The following is a 25,803-nucleotide window of genomic DNA, read 5'->3' as shown; positions in this document are numbered from 1 at the left end:
CAATGCTTCAAGGGAGGCGAACAGTTTGTTATGAAACCAGATTTATTAAAGTCTTTTGTACAGGAATTTTACAACTTTCATCATGATAATCCTCAAAATATGTACATATTTACACAGTTTCAACAGTGTTAACTTTCCACCTACCAAAATATACAGATTTATAGGCAGGTCCAAAGATATTTTTTTTAAAAAAAACTGTATCACAGATACAAATATATTAAAGCAATCACAAGAGCCTTAGTGCAATTAAGGTCAACAACTTTTCACCTCTAATTATCTTGATTTATCAAGTTAGTATTGCCAGCCATAATTCACATTTAATCTGCTCTTTGCTAACTCGGGTTTGTTTAGGGCACAAACACCATAGTTGTTAAATTAGAAAAATAGAACTCAGTGACAAAACACTGCATGGGACGTACACAGAAGATGCAGCCCACTGAATCTTGGGAGCCCTTTTTATTTTTTTATTTTTATTTTTTGCAAAAGCCTTGAAATAGTATCGCATGAGATTTTAAAACCTCACTATCACTTTTTCAGCTCTCTCTATAAGAAACTGTGGCTACTGCAGTCACTGTATGCTGCTTATTATCTGCAATGGCTTCACAGAACTACATTTCCCATTGTACCTTGAAAGATAAAGCTACATAAGTCTGCAGTGCGATCTTATCCACCATCTAAGGCCTTTCACATCTAGCTAAACTACAATTCCCAGCATGCCTCATCAGCAGTCATACCGGGAGTTGTAGTTTTACTTCTTGAAAGTCGCAGATTCTTACTCCTAGCCGACTACAGACAGGTAACCTAAGTGCTTTCGCATCAAACTCTCTCTTTGTGCATTCTGCAGACACACTCATAAACCTGCCCACAACAGATTCAGCTTATTTTGGACTGTGATTATTGACAGCAAAAGAAACCAACTATCTTCCAATTAGCACAAGCTTCTTTCTTTCAATTTTCCCATCTGGATGAGCTATAACTCAGAAACGAGATCCTGTTTTACACGAACAGGAATTGTCACTAATGTCAAGGTCTTCATTATCCCCACTCAGAAGCTAATACTTATGCAAAGTGCATTAATTGTGGATCACAAATTAAAATAGGACCATCTCTTACAGCCAGAAAGAAACAACAATGCAGAAGACAGAAGGAAGGAGAGTTTTATAGATTACAGTTGGCAAAGTCAAAGGAAAACATTTTGGTATTGCTTCCTGGTTGAGCTACTGGGCAAGGAGAAAACAGAGGGAGCCAATGTACTGCATCACCCATTTGCACAAAAAGCCAAAACACCACTGCCTTTCGGTCTACACAACGATACTGCTTATCTTCAACTCTCAGGTTAGGCCACCCCACCCTCGGCTGATGTGTTTTGTATTCGGATGTTGAGGTTGCTTAGAGAGCAACACCCAATTCCACAAATACAAGGGAACCAAGCAAAACCAGAAACAGGCCCTTTCAGATGACTGCTTGAGAAGCATGCTTAAAATCGACCGCTTCAGCTAACATTTGGCATCCAAAGGCCAAGACTAAGCTTTGAAAGTGCGTCAGCAATGACAGGATTCTCACAATGTGTGCATGGATTGGATGTAGCCTTGGACAGGGGTCTCCAAGACTTGGGAACTTCAACTTCCAGAATGCTGGCTGAGGAATTCTGGGAGTGGGAAGTCTACAAGTCTTGACGTTGCCAAGTTTGGAGACCCCTGGTCTTGGGTTAGCATACTTGGGTGGGCAACGACAAAACCAGAGTTGGATAGAAGTCTTTTTTCTCTTTGTTTCCTGGAGCCCTTTTTGCTGGTGATGTCAGAGGGCGAGAACGACACCTTGGTAAGCATACATAGATCCTCCCTTGGCTAACACTTGTACTTAAGACACCAACATAAACAGTGCATTTTTGTCAAGTCATACGCCTGCTCACATCTGTTTGACTGCTGAGTCATGGAAGAAGTTGAAAGTTGACTTCACCTTTTCTATAAAACACAGCCAGTCCTTGTCTTACGGTCACAACTGAGAGCCCCAAATTTCTAAGTGAGACAGTTGTTTGGTGAGTTTTGCCCCTGTTTTACAACCTTTCTTGCCACAGTTGTTAAGTGAATCACTGCAGTGGTTAAGTCCGTAACACGGTTCTTAAGTGAATCCAGCCTCCCCACTGACTTTGCTTGACCAAAGGCCACAAAAGGAGATCACATGATCCCGGGACACTGCAACCGTCATATATACAAGTCAGTTGCCAAGCGTCTTTGATTTTGATCATGCAACTATGACAGGGGTAGGCAGCCTTGGCTCTTTTATGACTCGTGGACTTCAACTCCCAGAATTCCTGAGCCAGCATGGCTCAGCTTGGAAACATCTCCCTTTCCCCTCAGCATGGCTGGCTCAGAAATTCTGGGAGTTGAAGTCCACGAGTCATAAAAGAGCCAAGGTTGCCCACCCCTGGACTATGAGGATGCTGCAACAGTCCTAAGTGTGAAAAACAGTCATAAATCACTTTTTTTCAGTGTAGTTGTTAACTTCAAATGTCACTAAATGTACTAGGTCAAGGAGAAGCTGTACATATAATACACTATGGACATGTTTCTGTCTGCTTTAAGGGTTAAAGTCCTATGGATATTCATGAATGTAACTGCCAGAACAGCACTGGGAGCCCCTCCACTCAGAAGGCATGGAAACAATTTTAAGAGGTCCACTGAGGTTGTTATGTATGGAGAAAAACTGGAGTCTTTTTTTCTAAAACCCGGGATATTCATTTTAATGGTTCTGACCTTTCAGTAAAAACAACTGGAAGCTAAATACAGTTTGGCACCTTTGGGAGTGACAGCACAATGCAAGGTATTGTATCTGTGGAAACTCTCCAAGTGTGGCAAAGCAGGCCTAAATACCCGCAACCCGTCCAGGTCTCTGTATTCAGACTCAAGGCCACTTAATTCTAGATTATCAAGGCTCTGCAGGTCAAAATAACAAAGATTAGCTACCGGATTTGTCCGTTCCAAGCCTTCCAATGACAGCTCTGTTGAAAGGCTAAGCAGCAGCCTGAAATCTGGATTAACCAAGTTGGGTTTCAAACTGTAAATCCAGCCTCTGAGATCAACACGTTTCGCAAGATCAGGATACACAGCCTGTAGCCTGGAAGGTTGAAACATTCAAATTGGACTTTCTGTTGTCTAAGAAACCAACAAAACAACTGCTGGACTCTGCCCTGAAAGATACGATCGCCACACGAGGAAAAAGAATTATTAGAAATCATTGTCGGACTCTTATTCAACACCATTTTTTAAAAAATAAAAATAAATGTGCCAACCCATCATTGCAGCACTGTCCTGCCAGGCTTCATAAGAACCACCACTGCATTTCGCTCTTACATCACCAGCAAAAAGATTCTGTAATCAAAGGCCAGCTGGCGGTCCTGTCATCTCCATGATGGAAGAGAGACAGGAGAATCCTCTGGCATGTGGACCACGGCTGTAACAGTAAACTGGGCAGCAAAGCCAGGCCATGTGGATCTGAATAAGCCCAGAGAGCTCACAGCTCTATTCTATTAAGACAAAGGAAAGAAGGAAATGGACAGAGGCTGCAGAACATATACAGGCAGTCCTCAACTTAAGACCACAGCTGAGCCCATTGTTAAGCAAGGCAGTTGGTTAAGTTAGCCACCGCCCCATTTTTCAATCTTTTTTGCCATGTTGGTTAGGTGAACCACTGCAGTTGTTAAGCCAATCCAGCTTCCCCCGTTGACTTTGCGTGTTGGAAGCTGGCTGGGAAGCCCCCAGGATGCTGCAGTCATCGTAAATACATGCTGGTTGTTAAGCGCCCAAATTTTCACCACGTGATCATGGGGATGCCACAACGGTCGTAAGTGAGAGAACTGGTCATATGTTACTTTTTTTTCCCCCGTGGTGTTGTAACTTTGAACAGTCGCTAAATCAATGGCTGTAAGTCGAGGACTACCTGTATGGCAAATTCCAGATAAAGCAATCTGGTTCTCCCAATGAAATTCAACATTAGCTTGCTGTTTCCCCAGATTCTAGTTCAAAAGTTCAGCAAGCTTGTGCCAGAGGGCAGCCCCCCCAATCCCCGATCCCGAAGGGAGACTCCTTAGATTGAGCAAGCCAAGATCGCAACCTTTCTGGAAGATTTTGTGGACGTGGGAGAAGATAAGAGACCTTCCACCTGTGGGATAAGTGCATTTGAGATCTCCATTGTCCTGAGCAGAGGAAGGCTTTTGGAAAGCGATGGATTTACAAGATGGACATGCACGTGCACCGACACAAAATGGACACAAAACGCTGAATGCAAGAGCCACGCCTCTTGTCCCCGAGGCAAAAGTGAGTAGGTGGAGCTAGCAAAAGAAAAAGCTCATATCATCGTCCTCCTTCAGTTGCTCCGGGACCACTTGATCAGAGATCCGTACATCCCGGTCAGCGTACCCAGATTCCAAAACGGCGTCAAACCAAGGGTGGAGCAAAATTTCCGGAGCGGTGAGTCTTTCAGAGGGCTCTCGCCTAAGGAGGCTGCGGATGAGGCACCGTGCTTTAGGAGAGATGTGGTCAGGGATGCAGAACTGTCCACGCCGGATTTTGGAAAAGAGGGCAGTAGGATCCGAGTCATGAAAGGGATACCGTCCCACCAGGAGAGTGTAAAGCATAACTCCCAAGCTCCAAACGTCAGCCGATTTCCCGGAATAGGTTCCCGTCGTGTTTAAGATTTCTGGACTGACGTATGCTGGACAGCCGTGTTTGTCCGACAACGCGTCATCCTCTCCTTTCATGATATGGGTGTCTTCCAGGCTTTCGAGTCTCAGCTGCCTCCTGGAGGATCAGAAGAGGACAACACCTCAGTTAGACTGGCAGAGAGGCAAACGCCACGCTCACACAGACACGTGCAACAGAGTGGCAGATCCAGACTTCTCTCCTGCCCAAATGTTAGCCACTGCTCTGAAACAGCAACCCGCACATCAAAACACCGCTCAGATTTTCCACATAGGGTTAATCTGCAAAGGTGATAAAGTAAGGTACATGCCATGGAGTTCACCTAAGTTCATCAGCCCGCCTCAAGGACAGTGGCACTTTTATTAGAGGAGTGCGCCACTGTTGATCAAATGACACAGTCAACATGCTCAGGAGCACACACACTCACACACACCTGGGCTTCGAAACATTAAGCAAATGGGAATCGTGGGTCAATGAGTAAAAATACATTTCCTCTAATTCAATGACACAATGTTAAACAGGTAGCCCTCGACTTACAAACTATTCATTTAGTCACCATTTGAAGTTACAGCGGCGCTGAAAAAAAAGTAAAGTATGACCGTTTTTCCACACTTATGACCCCACGGTCACCTGATCAAAATTTTGGATTTATTTTATTTTATTTTATTTATTTTAATTCCATTTATATCCCGCCCTTCTCCGAAGACTCAGGGCGGCTTACAAACTTAGCAGTAGCCTTCATCCTATGTATATGCCTGCTTATTAGGGCTTTCACACACACCCCAAGCGGCATTATTACAAAGTCAGCTTAATTGCCCCCAACAATCTGGGTCCTCATTTTACCTACCTCGGAAGGATGGAAGGCTGAGTCAACCTTGAGCCTGGTGGGATGCGAACCTGCACTAATTGCAGGCAGCTGGTGTTACTTAAGGAGGCATTAGCCCACTGCTCCACCAAGGCTCTTGCAACTGACATGGATTTATGACAGCTGCAGTGTCCCGGGGTCATGTGATCCCCTTTGGCGACCTTGTCAAGCAAAGTCAATGGAGAAGCCAGATTCAATTAAAACCGTGTTAATAACCTAACAACTGCAGGGTTAACAACTGTGCCAAGAAAGTTCCCCAAATGGGGCAAAACTCACTTAGCAACTGTCTTGTTTAGTGATGGAAATTGTGGGCTCCATTGTAGTCATAAGTCGAGAGCTATCTGTGATGCAGGTAAGGGAATAAATTAGCAATCATTTGCTTCCTTTAGAATTGCCGCCCCTTAAAAAAAAATCACAGCAAAAGTTCTACACATGGCCACGAGAGAGCCCGTGTCCAACCCACAACTATTCTCAATGGGTTGTCAAAGGAAAAAGCAGTGTAGGAAATGACACGCACGCGGGAGAGACTCCATTACAGCAAGTTACATTCACGGGGCAATGATCTTGGACGAAAGCCAGTTTTGTCTTGGTGACATCAAGCCTTAACTTGCTGGTGGATTGCAGCCAAAACCTACATCCCTTTTGTTCCTGAAATGGTTGTAACTCTCTAGTTCAGTTATACAACACCCGCAACCCCTCAATTCACACACATATGCAGAAGAGCCTTGTAGCTTTTCACAGCTTTTCTGCAGAATTCTCTTCCCCAAACTTTGCATTGCTGTTCTTATATTGGTGGATTAAATATTTTCCAGTTTCGGTGGGGTAGGGTGCCACTTTCCTTACAGCGTTGGCTAGCCAGCCTCCTTGCTGTGACCTTCCTTCTCCCTTACCCCTCCCCTAGCCTGTCCTGTACATGGAAAATATGAGTCAGATTGTCCTACCTGCTCGCCAACTGACTGGAGGGACCCAGGTTTCACACCTGTGCTTACTAAGGCTAACCTCTTGCCCAACATTGCTTCACACCACCACCACCACCCCCGGGTTACCAAACACGATGCATACAACATCATAACCCTGTGCAATTACTAAGTTTCTAAATTAGCACCACCGAGGGCAATCTGCTATTTCAGCAAGTGATTCAGTTTATCAGAGGCAGCCAACCCAACTGTTTCCCTGCGAGGAGTTGCTGTTTTTTTAGGTCAACGTGTACTTTCTGATAGATTGCCCTCGTCCCCAGGCCCGCTGGTTGCCAAAGGGCCATTGTTTTGCTACAGGCTTTTTCAGCCTTGACTTTGACTCACTGATTCACACATGCCTGTTCACCCCTTCTTGAGCACCCCACGGCTCAAAGTTATGAAGTCACCTAATGGAAACACTAAGCAGGAGAACAGCTCAGACGCTTGAATCTATGGTGCAGAAACCCAGCCACCCTCTCACCGCGGGTGCTTTCGTTCAGCAATCCCCTTTGTCCCAATTGTCACTTCGTGTGTCAAAGCAGGACATTTAGTAGAACAGCCTGATTTTCACAAAACATGTCCCAAAGGTGCTTTTCCCAGAAGGCTTCAATGAAGCTTCTTGGATGAGAAGGGAAATGTTTTCAAAGAAAAAAAAAACAAACAAGAAAGTCCAGTTGCCTTTTGGAAAAAGCAGTTTGCCCTGCGGATTGCTTGCAGCTCCTTCCTTTCACTTTGCAAGCTTTTTGCTCCATGTTCTTAGCAATTATGAATCCCGGTGGTGCAGTGGTTAGAATGCAGTATAGCAGGCTGACTCTGCCCACTGCCAGAAGTTCGATCCTGACCAGCTCAAGGTTGACTCAGCTTGCCATCCTTCCGAGGTCGGTAACATGAGGACCCAGATTGTTGGGGGATAATATGCTGACTCTATAAACTGCTTAGAGCACTATGAAGCGGTATATATGTTCTGTACCAGCCTGCTACCGGCCCTGCAGCAAAAGCAGGGACAACCCCTTTTACAAACGGCAAGAGGCTGGAATAAAGTCTGCCAAATTTATTAACATAAAACAGAGCAAGACAAGACACCAACCATGAAACAGGAGCTATGAAACAGGAACTATCCAAGCGGTTGCCTTCAGCAAACCAGCCCTCCCACACATTCCCCTTAAATACAGTTCAGGGCGTGGCCTCTCTCTGCCTCCTTCCGAGGTGCCCCATTGCCTTCCTCTGTTTACTCCTGATTGACTGCCTCCTGCGTCGGGCGTCCTTGAACAGGGCCAGCTGTGGGTCATCTTCATCCACGCTGTCAGGCTCACACAGCTGGGTCGGGCCCGGCTGAGGACTCTGCGGAGCCTCAAGGCCATCATCAGCAAGCTCTTCAACACCCCCCTCCTCCTCCTCTGAGTCGTCCGACCCAACTGCCGAACCCACAGGCTGACCCTGAATCACAACAATATAAGTCTAAGTGCTATTGCTAACTATTTGTAGCTCCTCTTGGCCTATAGACACCAAACTTGGGGCAATGCATCTGATCTCCTACTTTCTTCCTTGTCATGTTAAAGACGGACTACATGTTTCAAAAAAATGGCAGAGATAATCCAAATCCACCTCTCAAATTTTCTTACTCAGCAACCTCAACTTCCAAGAAAACTAAAATAGATTTACACATCCATCTCCACAAATATAATGGTTTACTAAATTCAAAAGCTTCTCTTCATCAATTCAGCAACCATTGTTTCTAATTCTAGTTTCATAAGCATCCCCTCTTAAGACTCTCCTTAACAAGTGGTTCTATCCCACTGCTATTCAGAAGTGCTAATCTGCAGCAGGATCCATGCACACACACACACACACACACCCAAAAAACCCCCAAAAAGGTTTGGGACTAAGGAAGAGACAGAGGAATTAAATGCAATAAGAAGACATAATCTCCCCTTAGGAGGGAAAAAAATGCTATTTACCAGATAGACACAGTCTCCAGGCCATAGTGAGGTGCAACCCCTAGCAGATTGAAGAATTCAGAATTAGGCTGGGAATAATTTGTTCCTTAATGTAGCACACAGCATAATCAGCTGCTCCCTCACGCAAACCAAAAACACTGAAATTAAACACCAAAGGCTTTATAGCATGCGGACGCATCCAGAGAGAATTAACTGCACAATCCCTAGCATTCACAGGCAACTATGCTTGATCACTTCAAAGTAATGTATGGATTGCAGCAGTCATGCGTGAAATTGCTTCGGATGCCAAAAGCAAAGACTCCCACCAAGTTCAAATAGGCTGCTTTTTCCTACCTATTCTGGGCCTGCCGACACACGACCCAACTACAGTTATCTTCAAAGAGATGATCTCAAAAGTTTTACCTTCCTCCCTTCCGCCCTCAGCGCTCTTTCTTAAAAGGGTCCTACGGTTTATCTCCGGAAGAGGGCAAAGAAAAGTAACCTGGCATTGTTGGCACAGTTGTGAGGTTGGGTGGCGGAGGGTGCAACAAGCCTCTGAAATACATCCATTAAAACTTCACAACATTTTCTCTCCACTTTCCCCTCAGGGCCAAGATCCAAAGGACCACCCAAGACAGCCAGTAAACTGGGTCAGCTCACAACTAAAACACCACAAACTGCGATTAACACAAACTACACGATTAGCTCTCTAAAAACACAATACAATCCTAAACTGGGGGTAGGAGGGAGATGGTGCCAAGCTGTGCATCATAGGTGGTATCGACTTGCGACCATTTGTTGAGTGACATTCAAAGTTACAACAGCACTGAGAAAAGTGAGTTTGTCACACTTATCACTGTTGCAGCATTCCCCATGGTCACATGATCGAAATTTGGAGGCTTGGCAACTGTCTCATATTTATGACACTCGCAATGTCCCAGGGTTGTGTGATCAGCTTTTGCAACCTTACTAACTTAACAACTGCAGCGATTCACTTACCTATTGTGGCAAGAAAGGTTGTAAATTGTGGGAAAACCCACTTAACAACTGCCTCATTTGGCAACAGATGATTTCAGTTCCACTGTGGTCGTAAGTTAAGGACTATCTGCATTAAAACTTGACCCCAAATGGTCAACACCAGGGGTAGGCAACCTTGGCTCTTTTATGACTCGCGGACTTCAACTCCCAGAATTCCTGAGCCAGCATGGCTCAGCTTGGAAACCTCTCCCTTTCCCCTCAGCATAGCTGGCTCAGGAATTCTGGGAGTCGAAGTCCGCGAGTCATAAAAGAGCTAAGGTTGCCTACCCCTGGTCAACACTATTCCTTTTGCATCACACCAAGGTGGCATGTAGGCCTTCAAGTCTCAAGGTAGCCCAGGTGGTTTTGGGGCCTTCCAGTCTCAAGACTTTATTGAACAATAGACTACCAGGACACACAAATTAGTTGTACAATTGCAGAAAACACACTCATTCCTTCCCTTTGTGCCACTGCTCGCATCCAGTTTTTGCATTCCCGGCTAAGCCTGTAACCTCTCTCTCTCTCTGCAGCTTCTATTCTCCCAACCCTTCAATTCATGACAGGTTCTTTATGTAATTCTCATTTGCCGTCAATGCCCAAATACAATTCATTTAAATGTGTGACACTTAAAAGTACATCAATCTTTAATTCATGTCTACTCCGCCGCACACCTAACCTTGTAATCTAAGTCAAACCGCATGGGACAAAGTCATTCATAGTCCAGTTATGCTAGTTCTTTTTCTTTTTTAAAAAAAGTGTTTGGATGGAAGCCAATTAACCATTGGGTTATTCAGCTCAATCAAGATGAAGCATTTTGGATTTCAAACAGCTCAGCCCCCACCCTCATGACTGGAGCTGGAGTATATTAGTCGAAATTAAGTTATACCACTTAACAGTCAGAATCCTGTCCCTGTTCTGTGTACTGAATTTATTTGTTTGCAAATACGGCAAATAAAGATCTGCAGCACGCATGGCATGCTGTGTACAAATGAACCTCAGTGAAAAAGCTTGACATTCAAACATCCGGCAAGGATTAACCTAGTCACGTGTGCCCCTGCTGAGAAGGCAGGATCTAGCACCAAATTGCCAGCTCACAACTCTGGGACAAACAGGCTTCTGTTAGCACACCACCCTGCGCATGTATTTATTTGCTCCAATAAGAATATAGATTTTTTTTTTAAAAAAAAGCACAAAAATGACCTTAAGAGGTTGAAAGAACTGCCATTTAAATAAACAAAGACACATGCTTCGCTAAGGAACCTTTTGTGATTTCTCTGGAAAGGAATATTAAGTGATATTTGTGGAAGAAGGAAAATGTAGAGGTTAAGAAAGCCGTCCAATAAAAAAACAGCACCATTAGGTTCAAGGTCTAAAGAGTAGCCCAAGGAGGTTAGGAACAGAGAAACCATGTCAGGTTTCAAAAATTATTTGTGCTGTGCCTACATCAAAATTCTGCATTTCACTACACCAGTGTGGACTTCGACTCCCAGAATTCCCCAAGAGTGATCAATCATACCAGACAGAGCTGCTGGCTTAATGGAAGAGGCAAAGTCTCCATTACTGGACGTCTTTGACTTACAACTGGTGGCTTAGAGACCGTTCCAAGTTATGACAGACTTCCCCACAAAGCTACTTATAACTCAGATTCAAAATGCTGATGCCTCCCCTTGTAGTGACATAATCAGTCAGCTAAATTTACAGCTGTTTGCAACATCTCATGGTCATATGACTGTAATTTACTTTTTTTTTTGCCGGAAACCGGAATTTATATCTAATTTCCAGCAACAAAGCACACACTGGGAACAACAAATTCACTTAACGACCATGACATTCGCTTAATGGCAGCCACAAAAATGTCAGAAGCTTGGGGTCAGTTATCTGAGTGTCTCGATTTACGACCCTCATAACATACAAGAGAAATTCTGAGCTTCATTTTAGTCATAGGTCAAGGACTACCTGTATATAATTGTTGTCTACTTGTTCACCCTGTTCTGCTGCTCTAAGAGGTAGGCAGATTGTGTCACATTTGGGGAATTATTTTATGGCTGATCTTTGTTACAGGGCTGAAGGCTTTATCTTCCTTGACCTTACAACTACCCAATGAGTAATCCACAACTCCTATTAGTAGTTTTATAGCAGTAAGGATGCATTAGGAGGGAGAGTAAAAGCACCCAAGTCAGCTTTATGCCCTGTCCTTAGCCTGGAGGGTGCCAGCAAACCAAGGCGTCACTGGTTAGGGAATTCTGGGAGTCCACACATCTTCAAGTTGCCACAGTTGAGAAACACTGCACTAGACACTTATGCATTCTTCAGTATAATAGTTTTTGGATCCCAGCCAGAAGAGAGGCAGATGTTTATATAACACCACTCACTTACTAGCATGGCAAAAATGTTGGGCTTGAATAAGAAAAGGGAAGGTCACATTTTGGGCCTGGGATTGTCACTTGAATGTGCCTATCTGCCCTTCCCAACAGCATTAAGGGTATAATTTCACAGGCCATCATCAGAATCATTGTGGCTTGTTGCACATTATGGTAGGTATTATCAGATATTATTCCCTACAGAAAAGACAAAAGCACTAGTTTCCCCAGACTGGATCGCCATCTTTTCCTCATTCTAAAGAGGTCTATTTGGTACCGAGAACTGCTACATGATTAACAGCAGGGGTAAGCAACTGGCTGTGCGTGGGCCAAACCTGGCCTAGTAATCTAAACTAGAAAACCAAAGGCTATAGTTAAGCATTAAAGGTAAAGGTAAAGGTTCCCCCGCATATGCGTGCTAGTCGTTTCCAACTCTAGGGGCCGGTGCTCATCTCCGTTTCAAAGCCGAAGAGGACGTCCGAGGACGTCTCCGTGGTCATGTGGCTGGCATGACTAGACACCAAAGGCGCATGGAATGCTGTTACCTTCCCACCGTAGTGGTCCCTATTTTTCTACTTGTATTTTTACGTGCTTTCGAACTGCTAGGTTGGCAGAAGCTGGGACGAGTAACAGGCGCTCACTCTGTTACACGGCACTCAGGATTCGACCCGCCAAACTGCCAACCTTCTGATCGACAAGCTCAGCGTCCTAACCCACTGAGCCACCGCCTCCCTCAGTTAAGCTTTAGAAGTGGCAATTGAGAACATGTGTCTCACTATCCTCTGTGGAGAGAGAGATCTGAAAGCCAAGCATCAGACAGGCCCGACAGCTCACCTTTCTTCATTAGAAAAGACAAATTTCCTGAGTTTGAGGTCCCCCAGCACAATGGCCGACTGGTGGCAGTGAGCGACCGCAGAGACAATCTGTTTGAAGAGTCTAGCAGCTTCCTGCTCCGGCAGACGCTTGCAGCTCCTAACGTAGGAATGCATGTCACCAAAGTCCTTGTCAAAAAAGACGTACGCCTTTGTGTCTCCGAGGATGACCTCCACAATCCCAGTGATGTTTCTGTGTGATGGTAACTGGATGTAAGGCCTGATTTTGTCCTGGTAGTGTTTGAGAGGGAAGACCTAGAGATAGAACAAAGTGGGGAGGGAGAAAGAGGGGGGGAAGAGAAAGATTAAATAAGATTTTATTGGAGAATAAAAGCAGCAGGAGAGATTCTCTTAATGGATCCTGATCAAAAATATGTGCGGCTATGGGGCCTTTGGTGCTCTCCAAGCTTGGTTGTTTTCTTGCAAACATTTTATTATCCAACTAGGTAACACCCTCAGGATTTTTGTTAGAAACCCCACTCCCTTCTAGCACTGATGATGTTACCTAGTTAATGTAACAAAACGTCTATAAGAAAACAACCAAGCTCAGAGATCACCAAGAACCCATGAGTTTAACACATAGTTACAAATATTCTCCTCTATTGGAAGATCTACAATCATTAAACCCTTATCAGTAAATAAGGACCCTCCCTTAAAATCACCCATCAAGGAGGAGATAGCAAAAAACTGCCACCCTGAAGAAGGCTCCTATGGTCCCCAACAGAGCAGCACGGAAAAAGAGAGGCAAGGCAGTCAAACCTCTGGAAGAATTACACACTTCCTGGAATATGCAACTGAAATAAGATGCGTTACATTTCTGTGCAAAGATACTTAGATGAGGAAGGGGAACCCGTTTTGGGAAGATGATGGAATCACAATAGCTGAAAGAGAGGGTGGCGATTTGGTCACCTCCCAAAGTGTTGAACTATGATATCCATCACGTCCAAGACTTGCCTGAGGTCTTGGGATGCTAGGTTTTGGAATATATCATCTTCTAGAGCAGGGGTTCCCAACAGGGGGTGCGAGACGATATTCCAGGGGTGTGTGTGCAAAAACTTGGGTTTAGAAATTTCAAAATTATAGGGTATGTGCACAATTCGTTTTGAATTTTTGTAAGGGCTGCAAGGATATATCAGAAGCGTTCAAGGGGTGCAGGGTATAGAAAAGTTGGGGGACACCTGTTCTAGAGGTACACATGGCTTTTCCTGAGCTAGAGAGAACCTCTGCTGGCAGAAATTCTGGCATTAAACACCTAGCATAGAGAGCAGAGGAAGTCTCAGTGCCCCAACAGGAACAAGGAGTATTCAGTTAACAGGCTACTGAAAACACAAGACCAAATAAATCATACCCTGATCTAATCTGGCAAAGCAGCTCTGATGTACTGTATAGCCTTGGGTACATCTCTCCAGACACCGCTTAAACATCCCATCTTTTTACGCTATATAGAAACTTAATTATCTGCAATTCCTGCTTTTTTGCACTTGAGGAAGAAAACGATCCGAGCGCCCTGGATCCGAGGTTTGGTAAAGGTTGGCCAGCAATTCCCTATCAGCATGTATGTACAGTAATGCCCCTCCCCCCCCTTCTCCAGAAGGTGAAGAGAAACTGAAGGGGAGATGTGTGGGGAGGAAAGAGAGCTATTAAAGGTAAAGGTTCCCCCGCACATGCGTGCTAGTCGTTTCCGACTCTAGGGGCCGGTGCTCATCTCCGTTTCAAAGCTGAAGAGCCAGCGCTTGTCCGAGGACGTCTCCGTGGTCATGTGGCCGGCATGACTGGATGCCAAAGGCGCACGAAAGTCTGTTACCTTCCCACCGTAGTGGTCCCTATTTTTCTACTTGCATTTTTTACGTGCTTTCGAACTGCTAGGTTGGCAGAAGCTGGGACGAGTAACAGGCGCTCATTCTGTTACGCAGCACTCGGGATTCGACCCACCAAACTGCCGACCATCTGATCGACAAGCTCAGCGTCCTAACCCACTGAGCCACCGCCTCCCTATAGAGAGCTATTAAAAGCCATCAAAGCAATTGCCTAGCAGTGAGTCAAACAAAGGCAACCGAACTGAAATTTCAAAGCATAGCAAACATTTAGGCAAGGAAGAAGAGGATTAAAGCCTCTCATACTTTATTCACAGATATTTTGCAAGACTGCAGCCATGTTCTGGGACCTGCAAAGAGCTTACTCACATCCTAAGCCAAGCTGGAAATGGTGACTCTTTCAACTTGGCACACACTCCCTTAGAGAGAAAATATATTGCAAAGGGTCTCCAAACAATCACACACACAGCCTCTTCTTCCTGGCTACTTTCAGGGCCATCTTCCCTGTCAGAACTTAGTCCTCCATAAGGCTAAAATCATGCTAGGCTACACCAGCCTCCTTGCAAGCCCAGACGAGGTTAAAAATAAATACTTCCAAGGGAATGAGACTATTTTCCTGACTTGGAAAAGAGCAATTCTCACCACAGGTCATTGCTAAAAAAAGGGTTTGCAAGCCAGAACAGACAATCCTCTAAAGGATTCACAAGCCCAATGGATGGGAACGTAGGGACAGCTAGCAACAACACGTGGCTCGACTGCATTAGCCCCAGACTCTGACTCCAAGTTAAAAACAAACAAATTCTACCCACCTACTTAATGTTACTTTTCTTCTCCTTTCTCTATTATCTGCACTGTGTTACAATGTAGATTGTAAGGGGTATCAGGGAAGTCCGTCTGGCAACCTAAGGAGATTAACCAGAGGCACGCTTGCTAGTAACTATATTTTAAGGAGCAGCATGCAACTTCAAATGGGGTTTAACTACCTTTAGGCTATTTCTAAAAGCAGGAGAAAAGCAGAAGGTTACAAGTAGGGGGTCAATGATCAAAAGACTCTTTACAGCGGTGTTTCCCAGCCTTAGCAACTTTTTAAGATGTGTGGACTTCAACTCCCAGAATGCCCCAGCAAGCATGCTTAACTTTGATAACTTTCAGATGTCCTAGGCTGGGGCATTCTGGGAGTTGAAGTCCACATATCTTAAGTTGTCAAAGTCGGGGAAACACACTGCTCTACAGCGGGGATTTCCAAACTTGGCAACTTTAAAAGACTTGTGGACTCCCAGAATTCCCCAGCCAGTCCACATATCTTAAGTTAAGCGTGCTGGCTGAGGATTCTGGGAATGGAAGAACTCCTGCTCTAGAGGGAGTCAATTATTTGGCAGCAGGTTGCCCTTTTTAAATATTATTTTAACGCTCCCTCTTCCTGCCATTCCCGGAGCTCCACCGTGCACTTTTTAAATCTGGAGCAAGCCCCATTTCTTTCCAATGGTTGGTTCTGTGCAGAAGAGCAAGCGGAGGGCCGGGATTGCCAGGAGAGGCAGCCGGCAGGTGGCAGCAGGAAAATTCACGGCTGCAGCGTCGGCCTCCTCTCTCCGCAAAGGGAGAAGCCGAGGGAGGCACAGTGCGCGTTTTATTTAAAGAGCTGAGGACACCTCATGGAAAACTTGGAAAGCTCTCTGCTGATAGTGGCAGTCAATTCCTGCTTGCGTACTAGGCTGCAGGAGGGGAGCGGAAAACAAGAGGATGACGGAGGAAACTTAACCCTTAGTTACTCCCAGGACCTTTCCCGATGCAGTTAAAAATACACACACGAGAGAGAGACACATACACACACACACATACCCGGGACCCGCTTCTGCAGGCATTCGCTTCTTCGTGCATCCCACCCACCACCACCACCACCCCAAATATCGCGGAAAACATTTTTTGGGTGAAGTCTGCGCTTGCAACTGCAGCGCAGCCGAATCGGGCGCCAACGAAATTAAGCAATGCATCGCGTTTTGCAGGTATTTCTCATTTTTTTTCTTTCTTTCTTTCCTGGGATCCTTTTTTGTGTCCCGATCCAGGCACAAATCGATGCCTTCTCCGCTTTCAGAAATAGTAGGTTTCCTCGGAAGAAACCCCCAAAGGCGATCCAGGGATCTGGGTTCCCCCCCCCACCCCTCAGCTCCCTTTCAATCAAAGGGCAGTAAAGAGCCCGTGGCGTTCGGACGCTAAGTTTTCGGACCCTTCTCACGTTCACGTTTCTCCGTTCACACACAAGCACCCCTGCCCCCCTCCCCGCCCCACGACGCCCAAAAAAAAACACCAAAAAAAAACCACGCTCAGACCCATCCGATACAACACATTGCTCGTCCTAAAGAAACGCGGCGCTTTTTTTGCAAGTCTGATCTTCGCTTTGTGGTGCAGAACCATCCGATCCGGCTGCCCTTGAAAGGCCAGATATTCCAGGCGGTTCATGAAGATCCCATTCAGGACGAAGAAGCGCCGCGCTTTTTGTCCTCTTCCTCCTCCTCCTCCTCCCCCCGGAGTAAGGTCGACCCCCGCCCGCAATTCCAAGCCCTGAAAGCTGGAGCGGCTCCCAGATCGCGCCGGGCTGGCCTCCCGCTTACCTTGCAACGCAGCTCCCGGCCGGTGTTGATGTCGAGCGCCCTGGAAACGTGCTCCCGGTCGAGCAAGGGCAACAAAAGGTAGCCGGCGATTAGGCTGGGGCCCTGGGAGCTGGAAGGCGAGCTCTGGCCGCCCGGAGCCGGCGGAGCGGAAGCGCAAGGCGAGCCCGGCGCGCTGAGACAATCCTGAGGAGCCGCGCTGCTGTAATCGACGGCCAGGCGGGCGCACTTGGCGGCGGCCGGAGCTTCCTCGGCGGCGTCGTGCAAAAGCAGGCGCTTGGAAGGGGCGCTCCGGCAGCGGGGAGCGGCCGCCGGCGAGTGCAGAAGGGCGGCGGGGCTGCGGGGTTCCAGCTGGCGGCTCATGGAGCTGGAAGGCGGCGAGCAGGCAGGAGGACCTCGAGCTCCTGCGCGAAATTAGCCGGACGGCGCCGCGCGGGACGGGGAAGCGACTGAAGAAGGACCCGAGCGGGCTGTGCCTTTTCTCCCGGTGGATGCACTCGCCGCCGCCGCCGCTCTCCTCCCCTCCGCCTTAAAGGTGAGCAGCCTCGCAGGCGAGCGAGCAACGTTGTGCAATGCCGTCCGGGCTGGCGCGCATCCCTTCCTGGCTCGACAGCAGCTGCAAGCCGCGCGCAGCCACCTTCACCATCTGCCGGCGCTTCTGCTAAACTCCCGGGAGCGCAGCGAAGTGCCCCGTGACGCAAAGGGAAGTGGGCGGGGCTGCGGGAGTGCCAGCCCGCCGGTCTCATTGGAGGCTTCGGCCCCCATTCAGAAGGCGCGGGAGCGAGCCAGCCAGCCAGCCAGCCAGCCAGCCAGGGCGCGCGCTCGCCTCTCTGCCTGCCAGAGATTCCGCGGGCCAGCGGCGCGGCGCGGCGCGGCGCCGGCGAATCGCGGACGAGTGTAAAGAGGAGCCAAAGGGGGTGTGTGTGTGTGTGTGAAGGTCCCAGTGGCCAGCTCCAAACCCATCGATGCGCCCCGGTTTTCCCCAGGGCGAGACGTTGGAAATGTGGCTCCGGAGTGGGCTCAGTCAATTCGCCAGGGTAAATTCCACCAAGAGCCTAGGAGGTGGAGCAGTGGGCTAATGCTTCCTTAAGTAACACCAGCTGCCTGCAATTAGTGCAGGTTCGCATCCCACCAGGCTCAAGGTTGACTCAGCCTTCCATCCTTCCCAGGTAGGTAAAATGAGGACCCAGATTGTTGGGGGGGGGGCAATAAGCTGACTTTGTAATAATGCCGCTTGGGGGGGGGAAGCGAAAGCCCTACTAAGCAGGCACATTGATTTGTGCTTCTTAAGATTGTAAGCTGCCCTGACTCTTCGGAGATGTCATTCACATTTTATTTTGTCCCTCTTTTGGCATACTTTCTTTAATGATTCTGTTTGACTATTTCTTCGATATTAGTGTAACTCTTGACCCAAAGGTGCTTTTTTCCCCTCCCCCCCCCCAGGAGGCAACTGGATTTGCTTGTTTTTCTTTGAAGACCTTTCGCTTCTCATCCAAGAAGCTGCTTCAGCTCTGAATAGATTGGTGGGGAATGGAAGGACCCCACCATCTATTCCCAGTTGAAGCAGCTTCTTGGATGAGAAGCAAAAGGTCTTCAAAGAAAAACAAGAAAGTCAGTTGCCTCCTGGGGGGGGGGGCAAAGCTCCTTTGGGACAACCATGACCTGAATCTCCATAGACAAGTAACGCAAGTTGGCTGCGGTGAGATGGCCGTGGCGAGTTGGTCGTGGCGAGTTGTCATAAACCGGTGTAGCTCATCCTCGTTCCCCAGTTCCAAATCCACACAGCCGCACCCCCAGTCTGGTTTTCTTTCCTTCCTCTTTGGGAAACCTTAAAGGTAAAGGTAAAGGTTCCCCCGCACATGCATGCTAGTCGTTTCCGACTCTAGGGGCCGGTGCTCATCTCCGTTTCAAAGCCAAAGAGCCAGTGCTTGTCCGAGGACGTCTCCGTGGTCATGTGGCCGGCATGACTAGACGCCAAAGGCGCACAGAACGCTGTTACCTTCCCACCGTAGTGGTCCCTATTTTTCTACTTGCATTTTTACCTGCTTTCGACCTGCTAGGTTGGCAGAAGCTGGGACGAGTAACAGGCGCTCACTCTGTTATGCGGCTCTCGGGATTCGACCCGCCAAACTGCCGACCTTTCGATCGACAAGCTCAGCATCCTAACCCACTTAGCCACCGCATCCCTATAAGGGAAACCTTATAGGACCTCAAATCTAAAAGGGGTTTGGTTTGCTTCCCCCAGACCTGCTGGTACCCCAGAGAATTGCCTGCATGTGTTTTTTCCTTGACCTGCCAGAGTGGCAAAGAGGCATCCCAAGGCAGATCGGGAGTTGGTAGCACTTCCTGTCTCCAGCTGGGGTGGGGGTGGGGGGTGATCTGCTGGGAACTAAAGGGATTGTGGAGGGAGACACTCTGCCAGGAATTTCAAGGATGAATCTGAATTCCCCGGTTCAAAACAGCAGGAAGGAGCGCAGGTGAGACCCCCTTTTGGAACCGCGGGGGTTTGGATGCTGGGTTTGGATTCCCTGAGATGCTGCTTTCTGGGAGGGTGTGTATTAGTTAAGGTAATCCTTAATTACCTTAGCTTAAGGTAATCATCAATTTACAACCAGTCGAAGTTACAACAGACACCACCACTCCAGATCAGGAAGTCTTCTATTTATGAACTGGTTTCAAAGTTCTGACGAACTACACACACACACACACACACACACACACACACCATGATTACATGATTGTATTTTGGGTGCTTGGCAATTGGCCGGCATTTATGACCATTTGCAGCATCAGTGTCTCATTCTGGTTTTTGGTCAGAAAGTGCCTATTGGGTACAGTGGGTCCACTTAACCTATGGCCATAATGCCGGGCTCAGTTACAAGGTCGTAAGTCAAGTACTACCTACTGCAGGGGTAGGCAACCTCAGCTCTTTTATGACTCATGGACTTCAACTCCCAGAATTCCTGAGTCAGCTGACTCAGGAATTCTGGGAGTTGAAGTCCATGAGTCATAAAAGAGCCGAGGTTGCCTACCCCTGACCTACTGTATATTTAATTGATTTTTGTCCCCCTTCTATTTTTGGTCAACTCACGATGGAATATGCCCACTGCCTGCTCCTGTCTCTTGTTTCCCACCACAACAATCCTGTGAGGTAGGTTGGGCTGAGACAAAGGGACTGTCCCAGAGTCACCCAGTTGCCTTTCATGTTTCAGAGAGGGCTAGAAATGGTGGCCTCTCGGCCACTTCACCAAACCTGGAAAAGGCTCTTGGGTTTTGCTCATGTTTCTCTGGAAATGGGGCCATCTGCAGGTTCATGTGGTTGAAACCTACAGCGGTTAGAGAAATGTTGAAAGGCAATCTAAAGCGGAGGTTCCCAGTCTTTTGGGCACCAGGGACTAGTTCTGTGAAGAAAGGTAATTTCCACAGACCAGAGGGGGCGTGGTTTTGTGTGCTGCCTGCATCCCGCAGATGGAGCTTTGCTTGTTTGTGCGGACTGGTTGCTGGCATGCCACGGCCCGGTACCGGTCCACGGCCGGTACCCCAGACCCCACGGATCTCTAGACCCCTGATCTAAAAGACTATGTTTTCATTTCACCCATTTAGTAGCCAATGTGTGGGTGGTCCTCAACTCGTGGCCACAATTGGGGGCAGAATTTCCATTGCTAAGCCAGGTGGTTGTTGTTAGTCCTACCAGATGTCATGATTGTTTTTGCCGTGGTGGTTAAACAAATCACTGCGGATGTTAAGTGAATCGCACGGCCGTTAAGCAAACTCCACCTTTCCCCATCGACTTTGCTCGTTGGAAGCCAGCTGGGAAGATCCCAACTGGAATAATCGTGGAGCTCCAGGATGCTGCAATTATCATAAATACCTGCCTGCCGCCAAAGCACCTGAATTCTGATCACATGGCCAAGATGGTTCTGAGTGCGGGATCCTGACGTAAGTCACTTTTCCAGTGCCGCTGTAACTTTGAACGGTCGCAAAATGAATGGCTGTAAGCCAAGGACTTCCCGTAAGAAGCCCTTGCTAGAAACCGTTCCTTGCACCCTTCCTTGAAATGAACACCAGCTCAGCACGGCATCCAGCATGTCGCTCGCTGAGCAACCTGAGCAGTGGAGCACGACAGCCAACAAGTCACACTTTCGATAAAAGCTTCCTCAGCTGTTTCAATGTGTCACACTTGAGCTGTTCAAAAATGAATGCCACTAGCGTCGGCACGAAGGAAGCAGATTTTTTTTATAATCTGGAATAAAGCAAGGAAAAACCTCAATAGGAGGACAAAATGAACAAGACGCCAACTCTTCCTAAATGATGTAGCAGGGTTTGGTGCAGGATGTGGTGGTGTTGTTTTTTTTAACTTGTGTCACCTGTGCAATGGACCTAAGAAAAGGATGGAGCTTCGATCGTATTGCCATGGCTGCCATCTTAAATTTCTTTACCATATTCTACAAGATACTCCTATTACGCAGTATAAAATAAAAATTGAAAGGACAGCCCTCTAAAACAGAATTGGGGTACTATGGACCCTTTATGGCTTGTGGATTTCAACTCCCAGAATTCCTGAAGCAGCATGGACACCCTGTACCAATCTGGACGAATGGCTGTCCAATCTCTTCTTGAAAACCTCCAGAGATGGAGCACACCGCTTCTGGAGGCAACTTTTGTTCGACTGATTAATTGTTCTCACTGTCAGGAAATTTCTCCTTAGTTTTATGTTGGATTTCTCTTTAATGATCTTCCATCCATTATTTCCTGTCCTGCCTTTAGGTGCTTTGGAGAACAGGTTGACCTCCTGTTAAATGTTAGTTAAGCATTCAGAATACACTTGCTTAGTCCCAGACATGGGACAAATCTTATTTCCTGTTTCAGCCTAGCCCAGGGCCATATATGTATGTATGTATGTGTGTATGTGTATATATATATAATCAGCCCAGGTTCGAATCTCAGAAGGGTATGGCTGACTGATGAAAACAAATAAGTTTGAAATGCATATCAGTCTCCCTTTAATTCTTTGTTAGCAATCTAAAATTTACACAAATATGAGCTGTCACTGTTGGGACTACTGCCTGTCGATGGCCTTCGGTTAGGCTGAAACAGGAAATAAAGATTTGTCCCATGTTTGGGGCCTAGCAAGGTAATCTAAATAGTTAACAAGCATTTAACATATATGGCTTTTTTGCCATGTCTACTTATTTGGTCTAATGGTGTGTGTAAACCATGCACACTCACTGAGAACATTGTGTAAGTGGCTTCTCTTCACGCTTTCTCAGCTCACAGCGGAAGAGATGATGGTTTAGCAAGCTTGCCAAAGTTAGCATCTCTTCTGAGGAATCCTTAGGTTGAATTTAATAACTAACCTCTTACCCAACACAAGCTTGTGGGAAATGCTTGATGACCAAGCTCAAAAGGAAGGAATTCAGAATGAGTGAAGGGGTGACCTGCACTGCTTGGTACCGGATAGGTTTTCCACCAAGCTACATGTAACGTTCCAACTCTGAATGATGGAAAACCATGGTAGATCACCTGATTCCTACTTGCTTTCAGCTAGTAGTACACTGTATGTTACAAATCTAGCAGGTGTACAGAAATCAGGAAATGACAAGACCTCTCAAAATGGACACTAAACGTTGCTATAAAAACTTGCAAATCGATTCACAAAATATCTCTCTCTTGCTGTGGATGTTTACAGACTTTTCAACTCACCTAAAGTTGTTTGTAATTTATGGCACCTCCAATAGGGGTTCAAGATGAAGAAACAAGATTGCTTTTGTAGTGTGTTGCACAAGTTTCAGTTTGGTCAGCCGGAGGTGAGGTTCTCAAGAGATGAGGTTCTCAAGGAAGTGCTTATTTACGAAGCAAAATGGACATATTTGCAGAATAGGCAAATTTTTAAAAACACACGTATTTCAACCTGTGACAATCGGGCAGGGAAATTCATAACCCAACCAACTTAAACCACAAACTCTTATTCTGATGAACCAGTGGCTGATCTGCAAGGCAGCTAATATTCTGTGTAAAATTACTCACACGGATATTGTCAACAGGAGTAAGACAGATGGGATAGAGATGATAAAAAATTCTGGGAGTCGAGGTGTCAATACTTTTTATAGGACATCAAGTTGGAGAAGACTGACGTAGGAGAATGCTTATTAACAGATCCAACTATTTGCCTGCAGCACATTCAGTGTGGTTCAAACAACACCAATAGAATTATATGGTTTGGAATTAGTGAGTTTTGTGGACCTGCAGATTGCAGTTTGCAAACCCCAGTTCGTAGCTGAATGTGATGCATGAAGCTAGTCAGTTATGCTTTGGTTTTGTTATTTCTTCTGTTGAATTGTGTCCAATTCTTGGAGACTGTCAGAATAAGTTTTCTTGGATTTTGTCATTGCCTCCTTTCTAGGGCTGAGAAAGAATGACCGGCCCAATATCACCTATCTGGCTTTGTGCCTAAGGCAAGCCTAGAAGTCATGGTCTCCGAGTTTCTAGCATCTAGCTTGATATCTTAACCATTACGCCAAACTGGCTCTCACGCTTTGTTTAGGAAACCAGAATTAAGGAAATGATGGCTTAATGTCTGATTTCTATAGATGTAAAGTTTAAAACGTTGTGTCTATGTTTCTGGAGGCCTGTTCACATTCAAAAAATGGATGTGCAATACAATAGCCAAGTCACCCCTACCATACCTTTGAAGTTTTATTTGGTTTTAGGTGACCCACTTCCCACGCTCTACTTGATATATACCAATTTTTTAAGATAAATCCTCCAAAGAAGCCATACTATGCCCTGTCCCTGAACAAGCTGTGCTCTCAAGAATAGATGAACCATCCCAGAAAACAGTTGCTGGCTTAATGGAAGAGGCATATTCTCCATTATATAATTGTTGTCTGTTTGTTCAGCCGGTTTTGCTGATCTGAGAGGTAGGCAGATTGTGTCACATTTGGGGCATTATTTTATGGCTGCTCTTTGTTACAGCGCTGAAGGTTTATCTTCCTTGACCTCACAACCACCCAATGAGTAATCCACAACTTCTATTACTATTTTTATAGCAGTAATGATGCATTAGAAGGGACGCGGTGGCTCAGTGGGTTAGGACGCTGAGCTTGTCGATCAGAAGGTCGGCAGTTTGGCGGGTCGAATCCCGAGTGCCGCATAACAGAGTGAGTGCCTGTTACTCGTCCCAGCTTCTGCCAACCTAGAAGTTCGAAAGCACGTAAAAATGCAAGTAGAAAAATAGGGACCACTATGGTGGGAAGGTAACAGCATTCTGTGCCCCTTTGGCATCTAGTCATGCCGGCCACATGACCATGGAGACGTTCTCGGGCAAGCGCTGGCTCTTCGGCTTTGAAACGGAGATGAGCACCGGCCCCTAGAGTCGGAAACGACTAGCGCGCATGTGCGGGGGAAACTTTACCTTTTAATGATGCATTAGGAGGGGGGAAAAAGGCACCCAAGTCAGTCATATGCCCTGTCCTTGGCCTGGAGGGTGCCAGCAAACCAAGGCGTCAGTGCTTCTTGTTAGACAGGAAGCAGACTGTGCTGGCTAGGGAATTCTGGGAGTTGAAGTCCACACATCTTCAAGTTGCCACGGTTGAGAAACACTGCACTAGACACTTATGCATTCTTCAGTATAATAGTTTTTGGATCCCAGCCAGAAGTGAGGCAGATATTTATATAACACCACTCACTTACTAGCATGGCAAAAATGTTGGGCTTGAATGAGAAAAGGGAAGGTCACATTTTGGGCCTGGGATGAGCATTGTCCATTGAATGTGCTCTGCCAATTTCCCTTCCCAACAGCATTAAACATATAATTTCGTATAAAGGCTATCATCAGGATTATTATGGAGTCAAAGACAAATGGCATGGAGTGTGTGAGCCACCAGCCAATTTGAAACAAAAAAAGGAACAGATTGAAGATTTCAAGCGGGGTCACAAATGGTCCTCAAGTCAAAATGTACTCAGCCTGTTCCTGGCTTATACTATGCTTGGGATGCAGTGTTTCTGGATTTGTTTGTGGCCAGGATGGTAATATTTTTTAAGGTAATACAACTGTATTGCTTTTATTTTGAAGGTGAATGCTACTTTTTTTTCAATTTAAGTATATGCTGGTATCTGTGCATGTACCTATGTACCTACACAGTATTGTGTTGATCCTGTTGGTTTGACCCTCCACAACAATCCCAGTTTCTCATGTGGCACCTTGGGAAAATGAGTTGCCCACCTTATTCTAAGCACTCACATTCGTTCTCCTTTCTGTGGTACTAGAGCGGTTTTTCTCAACCTTAAGATGGGTGGACTTCAACTCCCAGAATTCCTCATCAGGCTGAGGCATTCTGGGAGTTGAGGTCCACTCCTCTTAGACTTGCCAAGATTGGGAAACACTGTAGTAAAAAAGACAGCAAATGTTTCCATTGGAACATTTGTTCAATGTGGAGGGTTGAGGTTAGATGTCCCTCTTTGAGGTGGAACTCCTTTGAGGAACAGTCCCAATGATGCTTTTTCAAGAAGCTTCTTGAATGAGAAGTGAAACATCTTCAAGGGGAAAAAAACCTGAAGAAAGTCCAGTTGTCTTCTGAAAAAGCATCTTTGGGACAACCATGACTTGGATGACTGAGAATCTCCATAGACATTTGAGGAACAATCTTAGAAAAAGTTCTCCAAGGGTTATAAGGT

At 46.3% G+C, this 25,803-nt stretch overlaps 1 protein-coding gene across 1 annotated transcript; it reads right to left on the bottom strand.

Moving 5' to 3' along the window:
- Nucleotides 1–2,416: 2,416 nt before the first annotated feature.
- On the bottom strand, nucleotides 2,417–17,784 carry TRIB1 (tribbles pseudokinase 1). The gene is made up of 3 exons (XM_081324498.1): nucleotides 17,131–17,784; nucleotides 12,670–12,962; nucleotides 2,417–4,799 (listed from the first exon to the last, which is right to left on the bottom strand). Exons 1-3 carry the CDS (start codon nucleotides 17,488–17,490, stop codon nucleotides 4,331–4,333), a joined length of 1,122 nt encoding a protein of 373 aa, XP_081180624.1. The 5' UTR covers nucleotides 17,491–17,784; the 3' UTR covers nucleotides 2,417–4,330.
- Between the last annotated feature and the right edge of the window lie 8,019 nt (nucleotides 17,785–25,803).

The sequence above is a fragment of the Vipera berus genome (genome assembly GCF_964194415.1).
Source record: "Vipera berus genome assembly, chromosome: 3".
NCBI lineage: Eukaryota > Metazoa > Chordata > Lepidosauria > Squamata > Viperidae > Vipera > Vipera berus.
The sequence above is the reverse complement of the archived record's forward strand: the minus strand, read 5'-3'. Positions and strand labels throughout refer to the sequence as shown.